The sequence below is a fragment of the Argopecten irradians genome, chromosome 1 (genome assembly GCF_041381155.1).
Source record: "Argopecten irradians isolate NY chromosome 1, Ai_NY, whole genome shotgun sequence".
NCBI classification, from domain to species: Eukaryota; Metazoa; Mollusca; class Bivalvia; order Pectinida; family Pectinidae; genus Argopecten; species Argopecten irradians.
The window spans coordinates 48,523,449-48,543,844 of NC_091134.1; the positions used below are offsets into that span (position 1 = coordinate 48,523,449).

The window sequence follows — 20,396 nt, forward strand, 5'->3', positions numbered from 1 at the left end:
CTGGAAAACCGGTTGAGATATATGCACGGAACTCCATAGGCACATTAGTCTTATGGTCTAGTAGTGCCTTTTGCTATTTTAAGATTTTCACTTTTTGTACTTTTTTCTGTAACCATGGAAACATTGCTGAAAATGGCAGATTTTTGTGTGAGACACATTCTTTTTATGGTCTAGTAGTACCTTTTGCTATTTTTAGGTTTTCATTTTTTCCATTACCATGGAAACATTGCTGAAAATATCATGGTAAATGGTAAATGTTACTTTGCAAAACTCCACCCATCTTTGTGTATATAGTCTAATATAAATGTCAAGGCTTTATACCTGATTCCACAATTGCAGCCCCGCTCTACTTGAATTATACTCCATCTTTCTTTACCTCAACTTCCTTTTTCCTGTTTTTTTTCATACACATAAGTCTCCACAATCAAACTTACTTCAGCTTTGATATCTCCATTTGCGGGGGATCTGAATGACTATGTCCTTGTTCAGATGGACAAATGCATGTTATTTTTCATTAGATGAAATCAACACCTGTTTATAAATCTCTCTTTTGTATCTGGGTCAGTCAGACAATACATCCCATATATTTTTATTTGACCCTGACCTTCAGACTGACCTTGAACTACATCTGACAGCTTAGTTGCATGTCTGTCTTTCATGTTCCTGGTCAGCAACAGAATCATGAATGTTTCCTATTGTATGCTAGCTCATGATCAGTGTCTTGTTACAACTACTCCCTAGCGCTATTTTTACCTGAATTATTTGAATTCATTATGATAATTATAGCAGTTTGCTGTGAATATTGCTAAATATGGTTTCCAAGTTATAGGATTATTGTGGTTATATGTGTATACTTTGAATTGTGGAATACATGTATATTGAGTTTACTAGAGGTATCATCTCAATCAAGTACATGTATACAGTCAATCTAATTAAAATTAGATGTTCATTATCTACTCTGTACACTCCGTTCATACGGAGTTCATACAGAGTTCATACGGAGTGTACGGAGTAGATAATGAACATCTAATTTTAATTTGATTGGTATACAGTGTACTGTAGTTAAAATTGAAAACCATTGTTTCTCTTGAAGTCATGCATTAGTATCAGCTAGCTTCAAATAAGTTAATAACTTTTTCATTTAAAATAGGAAAAAAAAACAACAACAAAAATCTATTTATAAACAATAGAAAAATCAGGTTAAGCTGATTGTACTTAGCTTGTGCTGTACTCATCACTGGTTATTGACATTAACAAGAGGGAATGTCCTGTCCAGTGTTTATATCCCACAATCTAGGTTAGTTATATAATCTGTATTGTATTTATATACAGTAGTTTTCATTATAGATAGGCCTATTAGTTTGAGTGGGGAAGGGGTGATGACAGAGGGATAGTGCTACACAGTCTCCTAGTGGTGGCCAGACTGGGAGGGGGGTGATGACAGAGGGAGAGTGCTACACAGTCTCCTAGTGGTGGCCACACAGGGAGGGGGGTGATGACAGAGGGAGAGTGCTACACAGTCTCCTAGTGGTGGCCAGATGGGGAGGGGGTGATGACAGAGGGAGAGTGCTACACAGTCTCCTAGTGGTGGCCAGATGGGGAGGGGGTGATGACAGAGGGAGAGTGCTACACATATCTCCTAGTGGTGGCCAGATGGGGAGGGGGGTGATGACAGAGGGAGAGTGATACATAGTCTTCTAGTGGTGGCCAGACGGGAAGGGGGTGATGACAGAGGGAGAGTGCTACACATATCTCCTAGTAGTGGCCACACAGGAAGGGGGATGATGACAGAGGGAGAGTGATACACAGTCTCCTAGTGGTGGCCACACAGGGAGGGGGTGATGACAGAGGGAGAGTGATACACAGTCTCCTAGTGGTGGCCACACAGGGAGGGGGTGATGACAGAGGGAGAGTGATACACAGTCTCCTAGGGGTGGGCCACACAGGGAGGGGGTGATGAAAGAGGGAGAGTGATACACAGTCTCCTAGTGGTGGCCAGATGGGGAGGGGGGTGATGACAGAGGGAGAGTGCTACAGTCTCCCAGTGGTGGCCAGACAGGGAGGGGGTGATAACAGAGAGAGTGCACGTGCTACAAAGTCTCCTAGTGGTGGCCATGGCCACACAGGGAGGGGGGTGATGACAGAGAGAGTGCTACACACAGTCTCTTAGTGGTGGCCAGATGGGAAGGGGGGTGATGACAGAGGGAGAGTGCTACAGTCTCTTAGTGGTGGCCAGACTGGGGAGGGGGGTGATGACAGTGAGAGTGCTATAAAGTCTCCTAGTGGTGGCCAGATGGGGAGGGGGGTGATGACAGAGGGAGAGTGCTACACAGTCTCCTAGTGGTGGCCAGGTGGGAGGGGTGTGATGACAAAGGGAGAGTGCTACAAAGTCTCCTAGTGGTGGCCAGATTGGGAGGGGGTGATGACAGAGGGAGAGTGCTGCACAGTCTCCTAGTGGTGGCCACACAGGGAGGGGGGGAGGTGATGACAGAGAGGGAGTGCTACAAAGACTCCTAGTGGTGGCCACACAGGGAGGGGGGTGATGACAGAGGGAGAGTGCTACAAGTCTCCTAGTGGTGGCCAGTGGGGAGGGGGGGGGGGGGGTAATGACAGAGGGAATGTGCTACACAGTCTCCTAGTGTTGGCCAGGTGGGAGGGGTGTGATGACAGAGGGAGAGTGATACACAGTCTCCTAGTGGTGGCCACACAGGGAGGGGGTGATGACAGAGGGAGAGTGCTACGCAGTCTCCTAGTGGTGGCCACACAGGGAGGGGGGTGATGACAGAGGGAGAGTGCTACACAGTCTCCTAGTGGTGGCCACACAGGGAGGGGGTGATGACAGAGGGAGAGTGCTACACAGTCTCCTAGTGGTGGCCACACCTAGATGATGACAGAGGGATAGGCTACACAGTCTCCTAGTGGTGGCAAGATGGGGAGGGGGGGTGATGACAGAGGGAGAGTGCTACACAGTCTCCTAGTGGTGGCCCAGGTGGGAGGGGTGTGATGACAAAGGGGATAGTGCTACACAGTCTCCTAGTGGTGGCCACACAGGGAGGGGGTGATGATGACAGAGGGAGAGTGCTACACAGTCTCCTAGTGGTGGCCAGGTGGGAGGGGTGTGATGACAGAGGGAGAGTGCTACAGTCTCCTAGTGGTGGCCACACAGGGAGGGGGTGATGACAGAGGGAGAGTGCTACACAGTCTCCTAGTGGTGGCCACACAGGGAGGGTGGTGATGACAGAGGGAGAGTGCTACACAGTCTCCTAGTGGTGGCCACACAGGGAAGGGGGGTGATGACAGAGGGAGAGTGCTACACAGTCTCCTAGTGGTGGCCACACTGGGAGGGGGTGATGACAGAGGGAGAGTGCTACACAGTCTCCTAGTGGTGGCCACACAGGGAGGGGTGTGATGACAGAGGGAGAGTGCTACTACAGTCTCCTAGTGGTGGCCACACAGGGAGGGGGTGATGACAGAGGGAGAGTGCTACACAGTCTCCTAGTGGTGGCCAGTGACAGGAGGGGGTGATGACAGAGGGAGAGTGCTACACAGTCTCCTAGTGGTGGCCACACAGGGAGGGGGTGATGACAGAGGGAGAGTGCTACACAGTCTCCTAGTGGTGGCCACACGGGAGGGGGTGATGACAGAGGAGAGTGCTACACGTCTCCCAGTGAGGCACTGGTGAAAGGGAGGGGTGATGACAGAGGGAGAGTGCTACACAGTCTCCTAGTGGTGGCCAGATGGGGAGGGGGGTGATGACAGAGGGAGAGTGCTACACAGTCTCCTAGTGGTGGCCACAGGGAGGGGTGTGATGACAGAGGGAGAGTGCTACACAGTCTCCTAGTGGTGGCCAATAGGGAGGGGGGGTGATGACAGAGGGAGAGTGCTACACAGTCTCCTAGTGGTGGCCAGATGGGGAGGGGGGTGATGACAGAGGGAGAGTGCTACACAGTCTCCTAGTGGTGGCCAGGTGAGATGGGGGGGGGTGATGACAGAGGGAGAGTGCTACACAGTCTCCTAGTGGTGGCCAAGGGGAGGGGGGTGATGACAGAGGGAGAGTGCTACACAGTCTCCTAGTGGTGGCCACTAGGGAGGGGGTGATGACAGAGGGAGAGTGCTACACAGTCTCCTAGTGGTGGCCAGATGGGGAGGGGCTGATGGACAGAGGGAGAGTGCTACACAGTCTCCTAGTGGTGGTATACGGTGGAAGGGTGTGATGACAGAGGGAGAGTGCTACAAAGTTTCCTTGTGGTGGCCATGGCCAGATGGGGTGGGGGGTGATGACAGAGGGAGAGTGCTACACAGTCTCCTAGTGGTGGCCAGATGGGGTAGGGAGTGATGACAGAGGGAGAGTGCTACACAGTCTCCTAGTGGTGGCCACTAAGGGAGGGGGTGATGACAGAAGGAGAGTGCTATACAGTCTCCTAGTGGTGGCCAGATGTGGGGGAGGGGGGGTGATGACAGAGGGAGAGTGCTACACAGTCTCCTAGTGGTGGCCAGATGGGGAGGGGGGTGATGACAGAGGGAGAGTGCTACACAGTCTCCTAGTGGTGGCCACACAGGGAGGGTGGTGATGACAGAGGGAGAGTGCTACAAAGTTTCCTAGTGGTGGCCATGGCCAGATGGGGAGGGGGGTGATGACAGAGGGAGAGTGCTACACAGTCTCCTAGTGGTGGCCAGGTGGGAGGGGTGTGATGACAGAGGGAGAGTGCTACAGTCTCCTAGTGGTGGCCACACAGGGAGGGGGTGATGACAGAGGGAGAGTGCTACACAGTCTCCTAGTGGTGGCCACACAGGGAGGGGGGTGATGACAGAGGGAGAGTGCTACACAGTCTCCTAGTGGTGGCCACACAGGGAGGGGGGTGATGACAGAGGGAGAGTGCTACACAGTCTCCTAGTGGTGGCCACACAGGGAGGGGGGTGATGACAGAGGGAGAGTGCTACACAGTCTCCTAGTGGTGGCCACACAGGGAGGGGGTGATGACAGAGGGAGAGTGCTACAGTCTCCTAGTGGTGGCCACACAGGGAGGGGGGTGATGACAGAGGGAGAGTGCTACACAGTCTCCCAGTGGTGGCCACATAGGGTGGGTGGTGATGACAGAGGGAGAGTGCTGGGGTAGGGGATGTGGAGATGTAGAGAGGGGTTATTTTAGTACTAGACTGTCCTAGACCCAGTTTTATGAACTTGACTAAAATTTCTTTAAGAATTAAATCATGACTGAGATTACAGAAGGAAAAAATCTTTAAGTTTGGGCCCTTTCTCTTCTATAATGCTTTCCTATGGAAAATGTTAAATTAGGAATTGGATTAAGGAATGTTCTTTAAACTGGGCCGTGGAGGATTCGTACTTAAGTGATGGAGAATTTGTGTGTATGTATGTGCATACTAAATAGTCCTAGTGTTCGTAGCTTTGTGTTAGCAGACTAAAAGGAATGCTGTACACATGGAGCTGTGTTTCTGTTACTGCATGTGTACAAGTAACACTCATTGTGTACATTTATTAATGTCCTGTTGGTAAAATCCCTACTGATCTCATGGGGCTGCATTGTCATCGCAGTGGTTAAGATGTCCCGACATATTACAAGTCCTCCACCTCTGGGCCGTGGGCTCGAATCCCATGAGAGACAGTTGCCAGGTACTGACACTGCTGGTCGGTACCTGGCAACCTACCATATAACCAATTCCTTAATTGCGAAGTGAATTAATAAGAAGCATCCCGTTTATTCAAAGACATGACCTTGATCTTCATATATACATATATAAGTCACCAAAATACAAGTTATCCATGTTTTGGCCAGTAGATGGAAGGCATATACAGTAAGTGGAAAAACTATACTGATGGCAAGTTTGTTCCAACTTGAGAGTTCCAACTTAAGAGAGACCTTGACCTTGATCCATTCAAGGTCACAACTGTAGTCATATATCCTAAAATCTATAACAAGATAAATTATTTTATTTTAACTAATATAGGATTATTGACAAACTTTTTTAATTTCTGATTAACAGAGAGGAGCAGAACATTGAGCTGCCAGAAGAAGGTCAATATGCCACTGGAATGATTTTTGCTGATAAAGACCAATTACAGCAGACAAAAGATGCATTCTCAGCCATAGCAACGATCTATAACCTTCAGGTAACATACAATTTGACCTTATAGCAACATTTCACAATAACACAACAATACTTATATAATTTCAATTTCAGACAAGATATAGTAAGTTTATTTAAGTATTAATATGTCATCGCAAGGGCTAAGTATTGTTACACAGAAATCCAAAATAACATATATTAGGCTCAGTAGATTCAACTTTTGTCATTGAACTTGGAAATTTCATGTTTGTTAGATTCTGGCCTGGAGAGATGTACCAGTCGATAACTCGATGATCGGACGAGTTGCCAAGACAACAGAACCCTTCATTCTGCAGGTAAGATCAAGGGTTTTTGCTTGCTCTGTTTAAATTGCCAAATAACCTAGTTTCAATTTGCATATATATTAATATCTTTTGAATTAGTATGTTTATTCTATTTAAATAAAAAAAAATGGTAGCCAATGCACTACTTTGTAATTTCCTATTTTTATATGATAACTCAGTATCCTATATAATTGATAGATATATCAGATCTAACATATACAGCACCATGGGATACTATGACATATTCTAGTAGTATCGTGTGATACTGTTGGTTTTTTCAAATGTAACATGTGATACCATTGGATGTTGTTAAAACATTTGTAACATGTGAACCCATTGGTTGGTTCAGATGTATCATGTGATACCATTGGTTATTTCAGATGTAACATCTGATATCATAGTTCATTTTAGCAATGTAGATTTTTCAAAATGAAGTTCTCATTTCTATAATCTTCTAAGCAATGCAATAGGATATGTTATGCAATAATCTGCTAATATATATTATATATATACATGTATATATTCAGTAGTTGTCCCAGATACATATTATGATGGGGATAAAGATAGGTAACACACATACTTATACCACACTGAAAATTAACAGAAATATAATTTACCAACTATAATTGGGTATAGTATACTTTTAATAGATACATTAATCGGTATTCTAAATATTGTAGTTATCTTAGTGGGTAAAATTGAATTTAAGTTTTCAATAAACCTACTACGATTAGTATGTGATATAGTTTTACCTGGGAGATATGTTGTTTTCATCCTGATCTGAAACAGCTAAGAGTTTGCAACCAAGAATGTTTGTATGAGTGTGTGTGCATTTGTGTGCATATTTATATGCGTATAGTATAAATTTCTTAGTTATAGATATATGTTTTCAGTTTTGAATTATTTTGATTAATTGATTATGTAGTACAGAAAGCCATATATATATATACGGCCTTAATGACAGCAAAGGTTTATTTCGTGGTGTAAAATTCTTCAAGTTTCAATTTGATAGTACACTGTGGGCTAATTTTATGATTTCTTTGAAGTGCTGATTATTTATACCTTGTGTTCTGGGTGCATGGTTTTGACCTTTCCTTGATGTATTTTGTCAAGCTTTTAGGCTTTATCGTATTTATAAAATAGCTTTCCTTAGGCCTTTATGACTAATTATCAGAAATAGTGTTTATGTTCACATTCCAAGGTCAAAGGTCAAGGTCATTGGTTTAAGGTATTGATAGAAAACAGGTTTACATATATATACATTCATTGGATTACAGAAAAATTAAAAAGTTAGCAAAGTGTTTCTTGATACAAATGTTGGTTAAGAGTGGCTTATTGGTATGATTAAGATTCCTTAGTTTAGTTTAAAGTTTTTAGGTTATCAGTAAAGTTTACCTCACCTGAAAGTCAAAGGTGAATATTATACTTGAAGGTCAAAGGTTAGGATCCTAGACATTACATATCTAATGAGTGATAGAAAATTGTTTTGATTTGATTGAAGACTTATCATTTCCACCTTAAGCCTGTTTCTTGACAAGAAGGATTTTGACCAATGAAATCTTTAGTTGTTTTTACAAGTAAAACTTACTTTAATTTTAGGTTTTGTGTTTATTTAGATGAAATATGTTAGTATGATATAGTGTGTAAATTCATCACCTTAATGTTGAACTATCAAGATAACACTGCCAAGGTATCACCATAAATTTGAGAAAATATCCCAAATCTGCTTTTTAATCACCTATCCGGAATGATAGCATTTGTTTTCTCCAAATGTATTTGTACCTGTGTGTGTGTTTTTGTTGCTATGGCGACTACGCCAGCACTTTTCCTGGAGGATTTCACATATTTTCCAGAAATGCTTCGAACCTTTTATGATTGAAAGGTCTGCAGTCGGGGAGAGATGAAATTTCCGACCCCCGAGGCGGCCCATAATTCTCAATCATGTGATTAGATCACCTCTACCTGCCCTTGAAAGTCACGTGACTGAAATGTTCTATAAATAGGTTTGTCTATACAGCAAGTATTGACTTCACACTCTTATGTTGGAGAGACTCGTTGAATATTTCAGACAAATTTTCTGTTTCTGTGAAGTTCACAGCAAGAGCTAATTAAAACATATCACATAATTAAATTCAGAAAAAATAAATTCAAAAAAGAAAATTTCAAACTTCAGGAGCGATCTTCATATTTTTCAAATTGTGCATCTTTAAAATTAAAGAATATGTATTAATTGAATACAACACAATGCAATACAAGACAATAGACACCATTTCTTATTAAGAATCGCATGTCAATTTTACATTAAAGGTGATAAAAACAGATTTCGTAATTTATGACATCATCTATATGCACAAGATCTATGTGTTGATTGGTATCTCAGTATTCAGGCTATATATTTGGTTGTGACCATAAAATTAAGTAAATTCTTACTGTGTGTAACTGATTAAATCACAAGTGTATGAATGAAAGTCGATCATGACATGCGTATAGTAACTTTTCTAAATGACTTTTCAAATTATTTCTGTATATAAAATGTATTGTGCATCAACATTTATTAAAAAACAGGTTAAAACATGCTGAAACTACAACAGCTATTATCCTCAATCTGAATCCATCGTAAAATTCATTATTGTTTACAAATGTGTTTTGTGATTCAATTAAGCAAGGCAATTTATTTATTTCATTATTTTCTTGTATATTTTATTAAAAGTATTTCAAGTATAAGCTTTTATTATGGATCGAAATATACTTTACAATTCCTACAAAATATTTCATGAGACTGACAACAAAAACATGTTTCTTTTTTTAGCCCTTAATTTAGCATCTGCAGTTAATATTTTAATGCTCAATATTTTCTGGCTGACTAATCACTCTCAGTAACTACAGAAACCTGCCAGTTTATACATGTACATCATCATCACTCTCAGTAACTACAGAAAACCTGCCAGTTATACATGTACATCATCATCACACTCTCAGTAACTACAGAAAGGTACCTGCCCAGTTACATAAACATGTACATCATCACCAGCCAGTTAGTAACTACAGAAACCTGCCAGTTATACATGTACATCATCATCACTCTCAGTAACTACAGAAACCTGCCAGTTATACATGTACATCATCATCACTAACTACAGAAACCTGCCAGTTATACATGTACATCATCATCACTCTCAGTAACTAAACCTGCCAGTTATACATGTACATCATCATCACTCTCAGTAACTACAGAAACCTGCCAGTTATACACATGTACATCATCATCACTCTCAGTTAACTACAGAAACTCTCTCCTGCCAGTTATACATGTACATCATCATCACTCTCAGTAACTACAGAAACCTGCCAGTTATACATATACATCATCATCACTCTCAGTAACTACAGAAACCTGCCAGTTATACATGTACATCATCATCACTCTCATTAACTACAGAAACCTGCCAGTTATACATGTACATCACCATCATCACTCTCAGTAACTACAGGGAAACCTGCCAGTTATACATGTACATCATCATCACTCTCAGTAACTACAGAAACCTGCCAGTTTATACATGTACATCATCATCACTCTCAGTAACTACAGAAACCTGCCAGTTATATACATGTACATCATCATCACTCTCAGTAACTACAGAAACCTGCCAGTTATACATGTACATCATCATCTCACTCTCTCAGTAACTACAGAAACCTGCCAGTTTATACATGTACATCATCATCACTCTCAGTAACTACAGAAACCTGCCAGTTATACATGTACATCATCATCACTCTCAGTAACTACAGAAACCTGCCAGTTATACATGTACATCATCATCACTCTCAGTAACTACAGAAACCTGCCAGTTATACATGTACATCATCATCACTCTCAGTAACTACAGAAACCTGCCAATTATACATGCAACATCATCATCTCACTCATAACTACAGAAACATCATCATCTCTCTCAGTAACTACAGAAACCTGCCAGTTATACATGTACATCATCATCACTCTCAGTAACTACAGAAACCTGCCAGTTATACATGTACATCATCATCACTCTCAGTAACTACAGAAACCTGCCAGTTATACATGTACATCATCATCACTCTCAGTAACTACAGAAACCTGCCAGTTATACATGTACATCATCATCACTCTCAGTAACTACAGAAACCTGCCAGTTATACATGTACATCATCATCACTCTCAGTAACTACAGAAACCTGCCAGTTATACATGTACATCATCATCACTCTCAGTAACTACAGAAAACCTGCCAGTTATACATGTACATCATCATCACTCTTCAGTAAACTACAGAAACCTGCCAGTTATACATGTACATCATCATCACTCTCAGTAACTACAGAAACCTGCCAGTTATACATGTACATCATCATCACTCTCAGTAACTACAGAAACCTGCCAGTTATACATGTACATCATCATCACTCTCAGTAACTACAGAAACCTGCCAGTTATACATGTACATCATCCACTTATACATGTACAATCATCATCACTCTACAGTAACTACAGAAACCTGCCAGTTATACATGTACATCATCATCACTCTCATATAACTACAGAAACCTGCCAGTTTATACATGTACATCATCATCACTCAGTAACTACAGAAACCTGCCAGTTATACATGTACATCATCATCACTCTCAGTAACTACAGAAACCTGCCAGTTATACATGTACATCATCATCTCTCTCAGAAACCTGCCAGTTATACATGTACATCATCATCACTCTCAGTAACTACAGAAACCTGCCAGTTATACATGTACATCATCATCACTCTCAGTAACTACAGAAACCTGCCAGTTATACATGTACATCATCATCACTCTCAGTAACTACAGAAACCTGCCAGTTATACATGTACATCATCATCACTCTCAGTAACTACAGAAACCTGCCAGTTATACATGTACATCATCATCACTCTCAGTAACTACAGAAACCTGCCAGTTATACATGTACATCATCATCACTCTCAGAAACCTGCCAGTTATACATGTACATCATCATCACTCTCAGTTTACATGTACAAACCTGCCAGTTATACATGTACACATCATCTCTCTCTAACTACAGAAACCTGCCAGTTATACATGTACATCATCATCACTCTCAGTAACTACAGAAACCTGCCAGTTATACATGTACATCATCATCATCAGTCTACAGAAACCTGCCAGTTATACATGTACATCATCATCACTCTCTAGAAACCTGCCAGTTATACATGTACATCATCATCACTCTCAGTAACTACAGAAACCTGCCAGTTATACATGTACATCATCATCACTCTCAGTAACTACAGAAACCTGCCAGTTATACATGTACATCATCATCACTCTCAGTAACTACAGAAACCTGCCAGTTATACATGTACATCATCATCATCACTCTCAGTAACTACAGAAACCTGCCAGTTATACATGTACATCATCATCACTCTCAGTAACTACAGAAACCTGCCAGTTATACATGTACATCATCATCACTCTCGTAACTACAGAAACCTGCCAGTTTACATGTACATCATCATCACTCTCAGTAACTACAGAAACCTGCCAGTTATACATGTACATCATCATCACTCTCAGTAACTACAGAAACCTGCCAGTTATACATGTACATCATCATCACTCTCAGTAACTACAGAAACCTGCCAGTTATACATGTACATCATCATCACTCTCAGTAACTACAGAAACCTGCCAGTTATACATGTACATCATCATCACTCTCAGTAACTACAGAAACCTGCCAGTTATACATGTACATCATCATCACTCTCAGTAACTACAGAAACCTGCCAGTTATACATGTACATCATCATCACTCTCAGTAACTACAGAAACCTGCCAGTTATACATGCATGTACATCATCATCACTCTCAGTAACTACAGAAACCTGCCAGTTATACATGTACATCATCATCACTCTCAGTAACTACAGAAACCTGCCAGTTATACATGTACATCATCATCACTCTCAGTAACTACAGAAACCTGCCAGTTATACATGTACATCATCATCACTCTCAGTAACTACAGAAACCTGCCAGTTATACATGTACATCATCATCACTCTCAGTAACTACAGAAACCTGCCAGTTATACATGTACATCATCATCACTCTCAGTAACTACAGAAACCTGCCAGTTATACATGTACATCATCATCACTCTCAGTAACTACAGAAACCTGCCAGTTATACATGTACATCATCATCACTCTCACAGTAACTACAGAAACCTGCCAGTTATACATGTACATCATCATCACTCTCAGTAACTACAGAAACCTGCCAGTTATACATGTACATCATCATCACTCTCAGTAAACTACAGAAACCTGCCAGTTATACATGTACATCATCATCACTCTCAGTAACTACAGAAACCTGCCAGTTATACATGTACATCATCATCACTCTTAGTAATTACAGAAACCTGCCAGTTATACATGTACATCATCATCACTCTCAGTAACTACAGAAACCTGCCAGTTATACATGTACATCATCATCACTCTCAGTAACTACAGAAACCTGCCAGTTATACATGTACATCATCATCACTCTCAGTAACTACAGAAACCTGCCAGTTATACATGTACATCATCATCACTCTCAGTAACTACAGAAACCTGCCAGTTATACATGTACATCATCATCACTCTCAGTAACTACAGAAACCTGCCAGTTATACATGTACATCATCATCACTCTCAGAACTAAAACGCCAGTTATACATGTACATCACCAGTACCTGCCAGTTATACATGTACATCATCATCACTCTCAGTAACTACAGAAACCTGCCAGTTATACATGTACATCATCATCACTCTCAGTAACTACAGAACCTGCCAGTTATACATGTACATCATCATCATCTCTCAGTTATACAGTACATCATACACTTCAAAACCTGCCAGTTATACATGTACATCATCATCACTACAGAAACCTGCCAGTTATACATGTACATCATCATCACTCTCAGTAACTACAGAAACCTGCCAGTTATACATGTACATCATCATCACTCTCAGTAACTACAGAAACCTGCCAGTTATACATGTACATCATCATCACTCTCAGTAACTACAGAAACCTGCCAGTTATACATGTACATCATCATCACTCTCAGTAACTACAGAAACCTGCCAGTTATACATGTACATCATCATCACTCTCAGTAACTACAGAAACCTGCCAGTTATACATGTACATCATCATCTCTCTCAGTAACTACAGAAACCTGCCAGTTATACATGTACATCATCATCATTCAGTGAAACCTGCAGTTATACATGTACATCATCATCTCTCTCAGTAACTACAGAAACCTGCCAGTTATACATGTACATCATCATCTCTCTCAGTAACTACAGAAACCTGCCAGTTATACATGTACATCATCATCTCTCTCAGTAACTACAGAAACCTGCCAGTTATACATGTACATCATCATCACTCTCAGTAACTACAGAAACCTGCCAGTTATACATGTACATCATCATCACTCTCAGTAACTACAGAAACCTGCCAGTTATACATGTACATCATCATCACTCTCAGTAACTACAGAAACCTGCCAGTTATACATGTACATCATCATCACTCTCAGTAACTACAGAAACCTGCCAGTTATATACATGTACATCATCATCACTCTCAGTAACTACAGAAACCTGCCAGTTATACATGTACATCATCATCACTCTCAGTAACTACAGAAACCTGCCAGTTATACATGTACATCATCATCTCTCTCAGTAACTACAGAAACCTGCCAGTTATACATGTACAACATCATCATCTCTCTCAGTAACTACAGAAACCTGCCAGTTATACATGTACATCATCATCACTCTCAGTAACTACAGAAACCTGCCAGTTATACATGTACATCATCATCTCTCTCAGTAACTACAGAAACCTGCCAGATACACCTCACTTTATAATACATGTACATGTACATCATCACTCTCAGTAACTACAGAAACCTGCCAGTTATACATGTACATCATCATCACTCTCAGTAACTACAGAAACCTGCCAGTTATACATGTACATCATCATCTCTCTCAGTAACTACAGAAACCTGCCAGTTATACATGTACATCATCATCTCTCTCAGTAACTACAGAAACCTGCCAGTTATACATGTACATCATCATCACTCTCAGTAACTACAGAAACCTGCCAGTTATACATGTACATCATCATCACTCTCAGTAACTACAGAAACCTGCCAGTTATACATGTACACACATCATCATCACTCTCAGTAACTACAGAAACCTGCCAGTTATACATGTACATCATCATCACTCTCTAACTACAGAAACCTGCCAGTTATACATGTACATCATCATCACTCTCAGTAACTACAGAAACCTGCCAGTTATACATGTACATCATCATCACTCTCAGTAACTACAGAAACCTGCCAGTTATACATGTACATCATCATCACTCTCAGTACTCTCTGTTATACATGTAACTCACAGAAACCTGCCAGTTATACATGTACATCATCATCACTCTCAGTAACTACAGAAACCTGCCAGTTATACATGTACATCATCATCACTCTCAGTAACTACAGAACCTGCCAGTTATACATGTACATCATCATCACTCTTCAGTAACTACAGAAACCTGCCAGTTATACATGTACATCATCATCACTCTCAGTAACTACAGAAACCTGCCAGTTATACATGTACATCATCATCACTCTCAGTAACTACAGAAACCTGCCAGTTATACATGTACATCATCATCACTCTCAGTAACTACAGAAACCTGCCAGTTATACATGTACATCATCATCACTCTCAGTAACTACAGAAACCTGCCAGTTATACATGTACATCATCATCACTCTCAGTAACTACAGAAACCTGCCAGTTATACATGTACATCATCATCACTCTCAGTAACTACAGAAACCTGCCAGTTATACATGTACATCATCATCACTCTCAGTAATACAGAACCTGCCAGTTATACATGTACATCATCAATCACTCTCAGAAACCTGCCAGTTATACATGTACATCATCATCACTCTCAGTAACTACAGAAACCTGCCAGTTATACATGTACATCATCATCACTCTCAGTAACTACAGAAACCTGCCAGTTATACATGTACATCATCATCACTCTCAGTAACTACAGAAACCTGCCAGTTATACATGTACATCATCATCACTCTCAGTAACTACAGAAACCTGCCAGTTATACATGTACATCATCATCACTCTCAGTAACTACAGAAACCTGCCAGTTATACATGTACATCATCATCACTCTCAGTAACTACAGAAACCTGCCAGTTATATATGTACATCATCATCACTCTCAGTAACTACAGAAACCTGCCATCATGTACTCATCACTCTCAGTAACTACAGAAACCTGCCAGTTATACATGTACATCATCATCACTCTCAGTAACTACAGAAACCTGCCAGTTATACATGTACATCATCATCACTCTCAGTAACTACAGAAACCTGCCAGTTATACATGTACATCATCATCACTCTCATAGCCTGCTCAGTAACTACATGTACATCAAACTCTCATAACTACAGAAACCTGCCAGTTATACATATACATCATCATCACTCCCAGTAACTACAGAAACCTGCCAGTTATACATGTACACATCATCATCATCACTCTCAGTAACTACAGAAACCTGCCAGTTATACATGTACATCATCATCACTCTCAGTAACCTGCCAGTTATACATGTACATCATCATCACTCTCAGTAACTACAGAAACCTGCCAGTTATACATGTACATCATCATCACTCTCAGTAACTACAGAAACCTGCCAGTTATACATGTACATCATCATCACTCCCAGTAACTACAGAAACCTGCCAGTTATACATGTACATCATCATCTCTCTCATTAACTACAGAAACCTGCCAGTTATACATGTACATCATCATCTCTCTCATTAACTACAGAAACCTGCCAGTTATACATGTACATCATCATCACTCTCAGTAACCTGCCAGTTATACATGTACATCATCATCACTCTCAGTAACCTGCCAGTTATACATGTACATCATCATCACTCTCATTAACAATTGCACAAATGTTGTTATTCAATACATTGGCTTTAAAGGCCCACTATCTTTCGGAAACGGCCTTGCTTTTAGTTTTAACACGGGAATGTAAAACGAGATTGATAATTTTGTAGAGTCGCAAAAGTTATAAACTTGTCCGTTAACACTACACACATCACCATCTTCTGAAAAATTTAATCAAAATAAATAAGCTGTTAATTTTCATAACGCGGGTCGTCTTATGTTTCGCGTCGTCATCCTAAATACTGGGTGCAAGAGGTAGTTGAATATTACTTTGCCAGACGGCAAGTCAGTGAAATATATCTTCACTTTTAGCATATTTTACAAGGGGAATCTTGCATTTATTTGTTCTTGTAACCCCATCTTAGGCCTTCAATGCATATTTTCTTATGTTAATGTTGTTTTTAAGAAAATTTATAATTTTGTTATGGAAAGGTAGTGGGCCTTTAAGCTTGCAAACCTCTTAACTAAAAATTCAACATAAAAAGATAATGATAAATAAATTCATTTCTGCATCACAAGCTGGGACAAAAGTATTGTTACTTTACAATTTCTAAATGGAGGGTGATGCCCATAAACGTACAACAAGTTCAGAATGATAAAAAACATCAATTTTTTTCCCCAAGATGGGAACATCTTTGTATCGAGATGTTATGAAATGCACCACATAAAAAACATTTATGTAAATTTGTGTATCAGGAACAGTTAAAACATGTGTAAAATGAAATGAAGAATTTATTACCAATATACTGAGTTTTGCTTTGAACTTCACAACAGAAACCAGTCTGTGCGTGTTTATTTAAAAATCATTTGTTTATGTATGTATATATATATATGCCTGTCATTCATTTATCATCAAATTGTAATTTGTATAAAAAAAAAAAATTTCAAACAAACAATCTAAAGCTTTAAAAGATACCATAAAATGTTACTTAATATTTAAGAATAAGAGTTGTTTTATAAGATGAATTAAGATATATATTATGACCGCTCTAGGTATGGCATTTACGGTAAACTTTCTTCTTCCTTAGGTGTTCGTAACAGGAAGTGATGATGCTGGAGAGTTTAAACGTCAGGTGAGTCATAGGTCAAAAATGATACTCAAACACAGATACTATACACAGTACATGTTTACCATGTTTACTACTGAAAAAATAATGTTCAGTAACATTCAGTCTGTTTTACATGTGTGTCCTGTTTTACAGTCTGGCCAGGGTCAAATATTTAGGATGTGTACATGTGATGTACATGTGATGTACATGTAACAATTTGGTTATGAGGAAATTAAGTCAAAGTATCCGGAGAAAAATCACTGTCCTATGGCCAGTACCTGGAAAACTGCTTCATATTAGTAGTTGTTTACACAATTTACACGTTTTCAAGTTCAGGTACTTCAACAAGTAATCTAGTTATTACTGCCTGACCATGTTTTGAGAGTCTATAACTTATTTCAGAGTGGTCAAATAAGCCTGGCTATTCTCATATAACTTTCACCTCATGGTCATTTATGTTAAATGTAAAAAGTTTGTTAGAACTCCTCCAAACTCTTGGCAAATGTCTTGGCCTGTATGACACTTAATGAGATGCAAGCAACACAGTACATGAAGTTTCTATCAATGAGCTTATCAAATAGGATTTTATTTTGGAAAAAGTGTAAAGGAGAAAACTTGTATGATACCATAAGGACAGGTACACATATTATATACATGTCCGTTATATACACAGGGACCTGACATATTCCATGATCCAGAATAAAAATGCACCCTTGACCATGAGTAATGATATCTAAGTTTTGAGTCATGGGGTATTTTTTTGTCAAATCCCTGTGGTAAACAGCAATATGTATATTGATATTTGATAGTTATTGTAATTGAAAAGACATTCTAAATTAAGAGCTAATTATCTAGGTATTTACAGGAGCAATAATTAATCTGTTTATTTATTTGTATGCAGGTGTATTTACTAAGGAAGTACAGCTCTCACCACATCCCTGAGCAGGACTTGAGATATTTCATCTGTACTCTATCAACTGATACTATCGTTTACAAGGTCAGTAAACCCAAGAGCATGGTAATTAACACAAATAAAACAATTTTTGAGATGCCCATACTCTAAGAATGATCTTTTTGGATCCTTATGATATAGCTATCATCTCATTCTTGGCCTAAAGTCTATTTATCACATAACTGGCCCGTCCAGCCATGCATATGGCCATGTCATAAATATTGTAAGACACATGCATATGTGTCAAAACACTAGTATGACACCATAGTTGTTTCAGTCGACAGAAATGTCACATCTGAGTTGTATTTCTTTTTATATGGAGACAAACTTTTAAGTTTTTCTGATATTTCTATTAATTAAAGTTGTGATAAATAGAATCTTACTCTTGTGACTATGTGAAATGAAATTTATCAAACTTGTTAAATAATTTGATATGCCACGAGCCTAAATGCCACTCATGTAAGATCTTTTATTTATGAATTTTCCTCTTTGGAACCTCAAACAACAGTTTCCTCTTTGGAGCCCCAAACTACAATTATTTTCCTATTTTGAGTCTCAAACAATTATAATATTATGTCGTATATATGGAACCTCAAACTACTCCCCATGATAGTTCTATAGATGAACTAAAATGCTCCAGGCTATCATGATAGTTTACTGGATGTAGGATTGAAACTATTTAATCTCAGATCTTTATCATTCATCCAATTTCATTTTTAGCTCACCTGGACCAAAGGGCCGGTGAGCTTATGTCATGGTGCGGCGTCCGTCGTCCATCCGTCCATCGTCCGTCCGTCAACATTTCCTTTAAATCGCTACTAGTAATTGAATTCTGCATGGATTGTAACCAAATTTGGCCACAAATATCCTTGGGTGAAGGGGAACAGAACTTGTATAAATTTTGGCTCTGACCCCCCTGGGGCAGGAGGGGCGGGGCCCAATAGGGGAAATAGAGGTAAATCCTATAAATTGCTACTTGTCATAGAGTTCTGCATGGATTGTAACCAAATTTGGCCACAAACATCGTTGGGGGAAGGGGAACAGAACTTATATAAATTTTGGCTCTGACCCCCCTGGTGCAGGAGGGGCGGGGCCCAATAGGGGAAATAGAGGTAAATCCTATAAATCGCTACTTGTCATAGAGTTCTGCATGGAATGTAACCAAATTTGGCCACAAACATCGTTGGGGTTAGGGAAACAGAATTTGTATAAATTTTGGCTCTGACCCCCCTGGTGCAGCAGGGGCGGGGCCCAATAGGGGAAATAGAGGTAAATCCTATAAATCGCTACTTGTGCTAGAGTTCTGCATTGATTGTAACCAAATTTGGCCACAAACATCGTTGGGGGAAGGGAAACAAAACTTGTATATTTTTTTTCTCTGACCCCCCTGGGGCAGCAGGGGCGGTTCCAAATTGGGAAAATAGAGGTAAATCCTATAAATCGCTACTTGTCTTAGAGTTCTGCATGGAATGTAACCAAATTTGGACACAAACATCGTTAGGGGTAGGGAAACAGAACTTTTATAAATTTTGGCTCTGACCCCCTGGGGCAGGAGGGGCGGAGCCAAATAGGGGAAATAGAGGTAAATTCTATAAATCGCTACTTGTCCTAGAGTTCTGCAACGATTGTAATCAAATTTGACCACAAGCATCTTTGGGGGAAGGGAAACAGAACTTGTATAAATTTTGGCTATGACCCCCGGGGGCAGGAGGGGTGGGCCCAATAGGGAAATAAATATCCTTCGGGGAAGGGGAATAGAGATTGTATAAATTTTCACTCTGACCCCCCGTGGGCAGGAGGGGCGGGGACTGATAGCGGAAATAGAGGT

The 20,396-nt window shown here is 40.2% G+C and overlaps 1 protein-coding gene across 2 annotated transcripts in view; it reads left to right on the forward strand.

Annotated features, from left to right (window-relative positions):
• Positions 1-20,396, forward strand: part of LOC138330850 (uncharacterized) — a 64,225-nt gene that overhangs the window by 12,476 nt on the left and 31,353 nt on the right. Inside the window, exons 1-5 of one of the 2 annotated variants that reach the window (XM_069278363.1) lie at positions 5,402-5,814; positions 6,004-6,130; positions 6,342-6,422; positions 17,596-17,640; positions 18,518-18,613. In XM_069278363.1, coding sequence (XP_069134464.1) covers positions 5,783-5,814; positions 6,004-6,130; positions 6,342-6,422; positions 17,596-17,640; positions 18,518-18,613 — 381 coding nt within the window. In that variant the 5' untranslated portion in view covers positions 5,402-5,782. Of the gene's footprint in view, positions 1-5,401; positions 5,815-6,003; positions 6,131-6,341; positions 6,423-17,595; positions 17,641-18,517; positions 18,614-20,396 lie in introns of those variants that run through there. The other variant, XM_069278355.1, reaches the window with a different exon arrangement.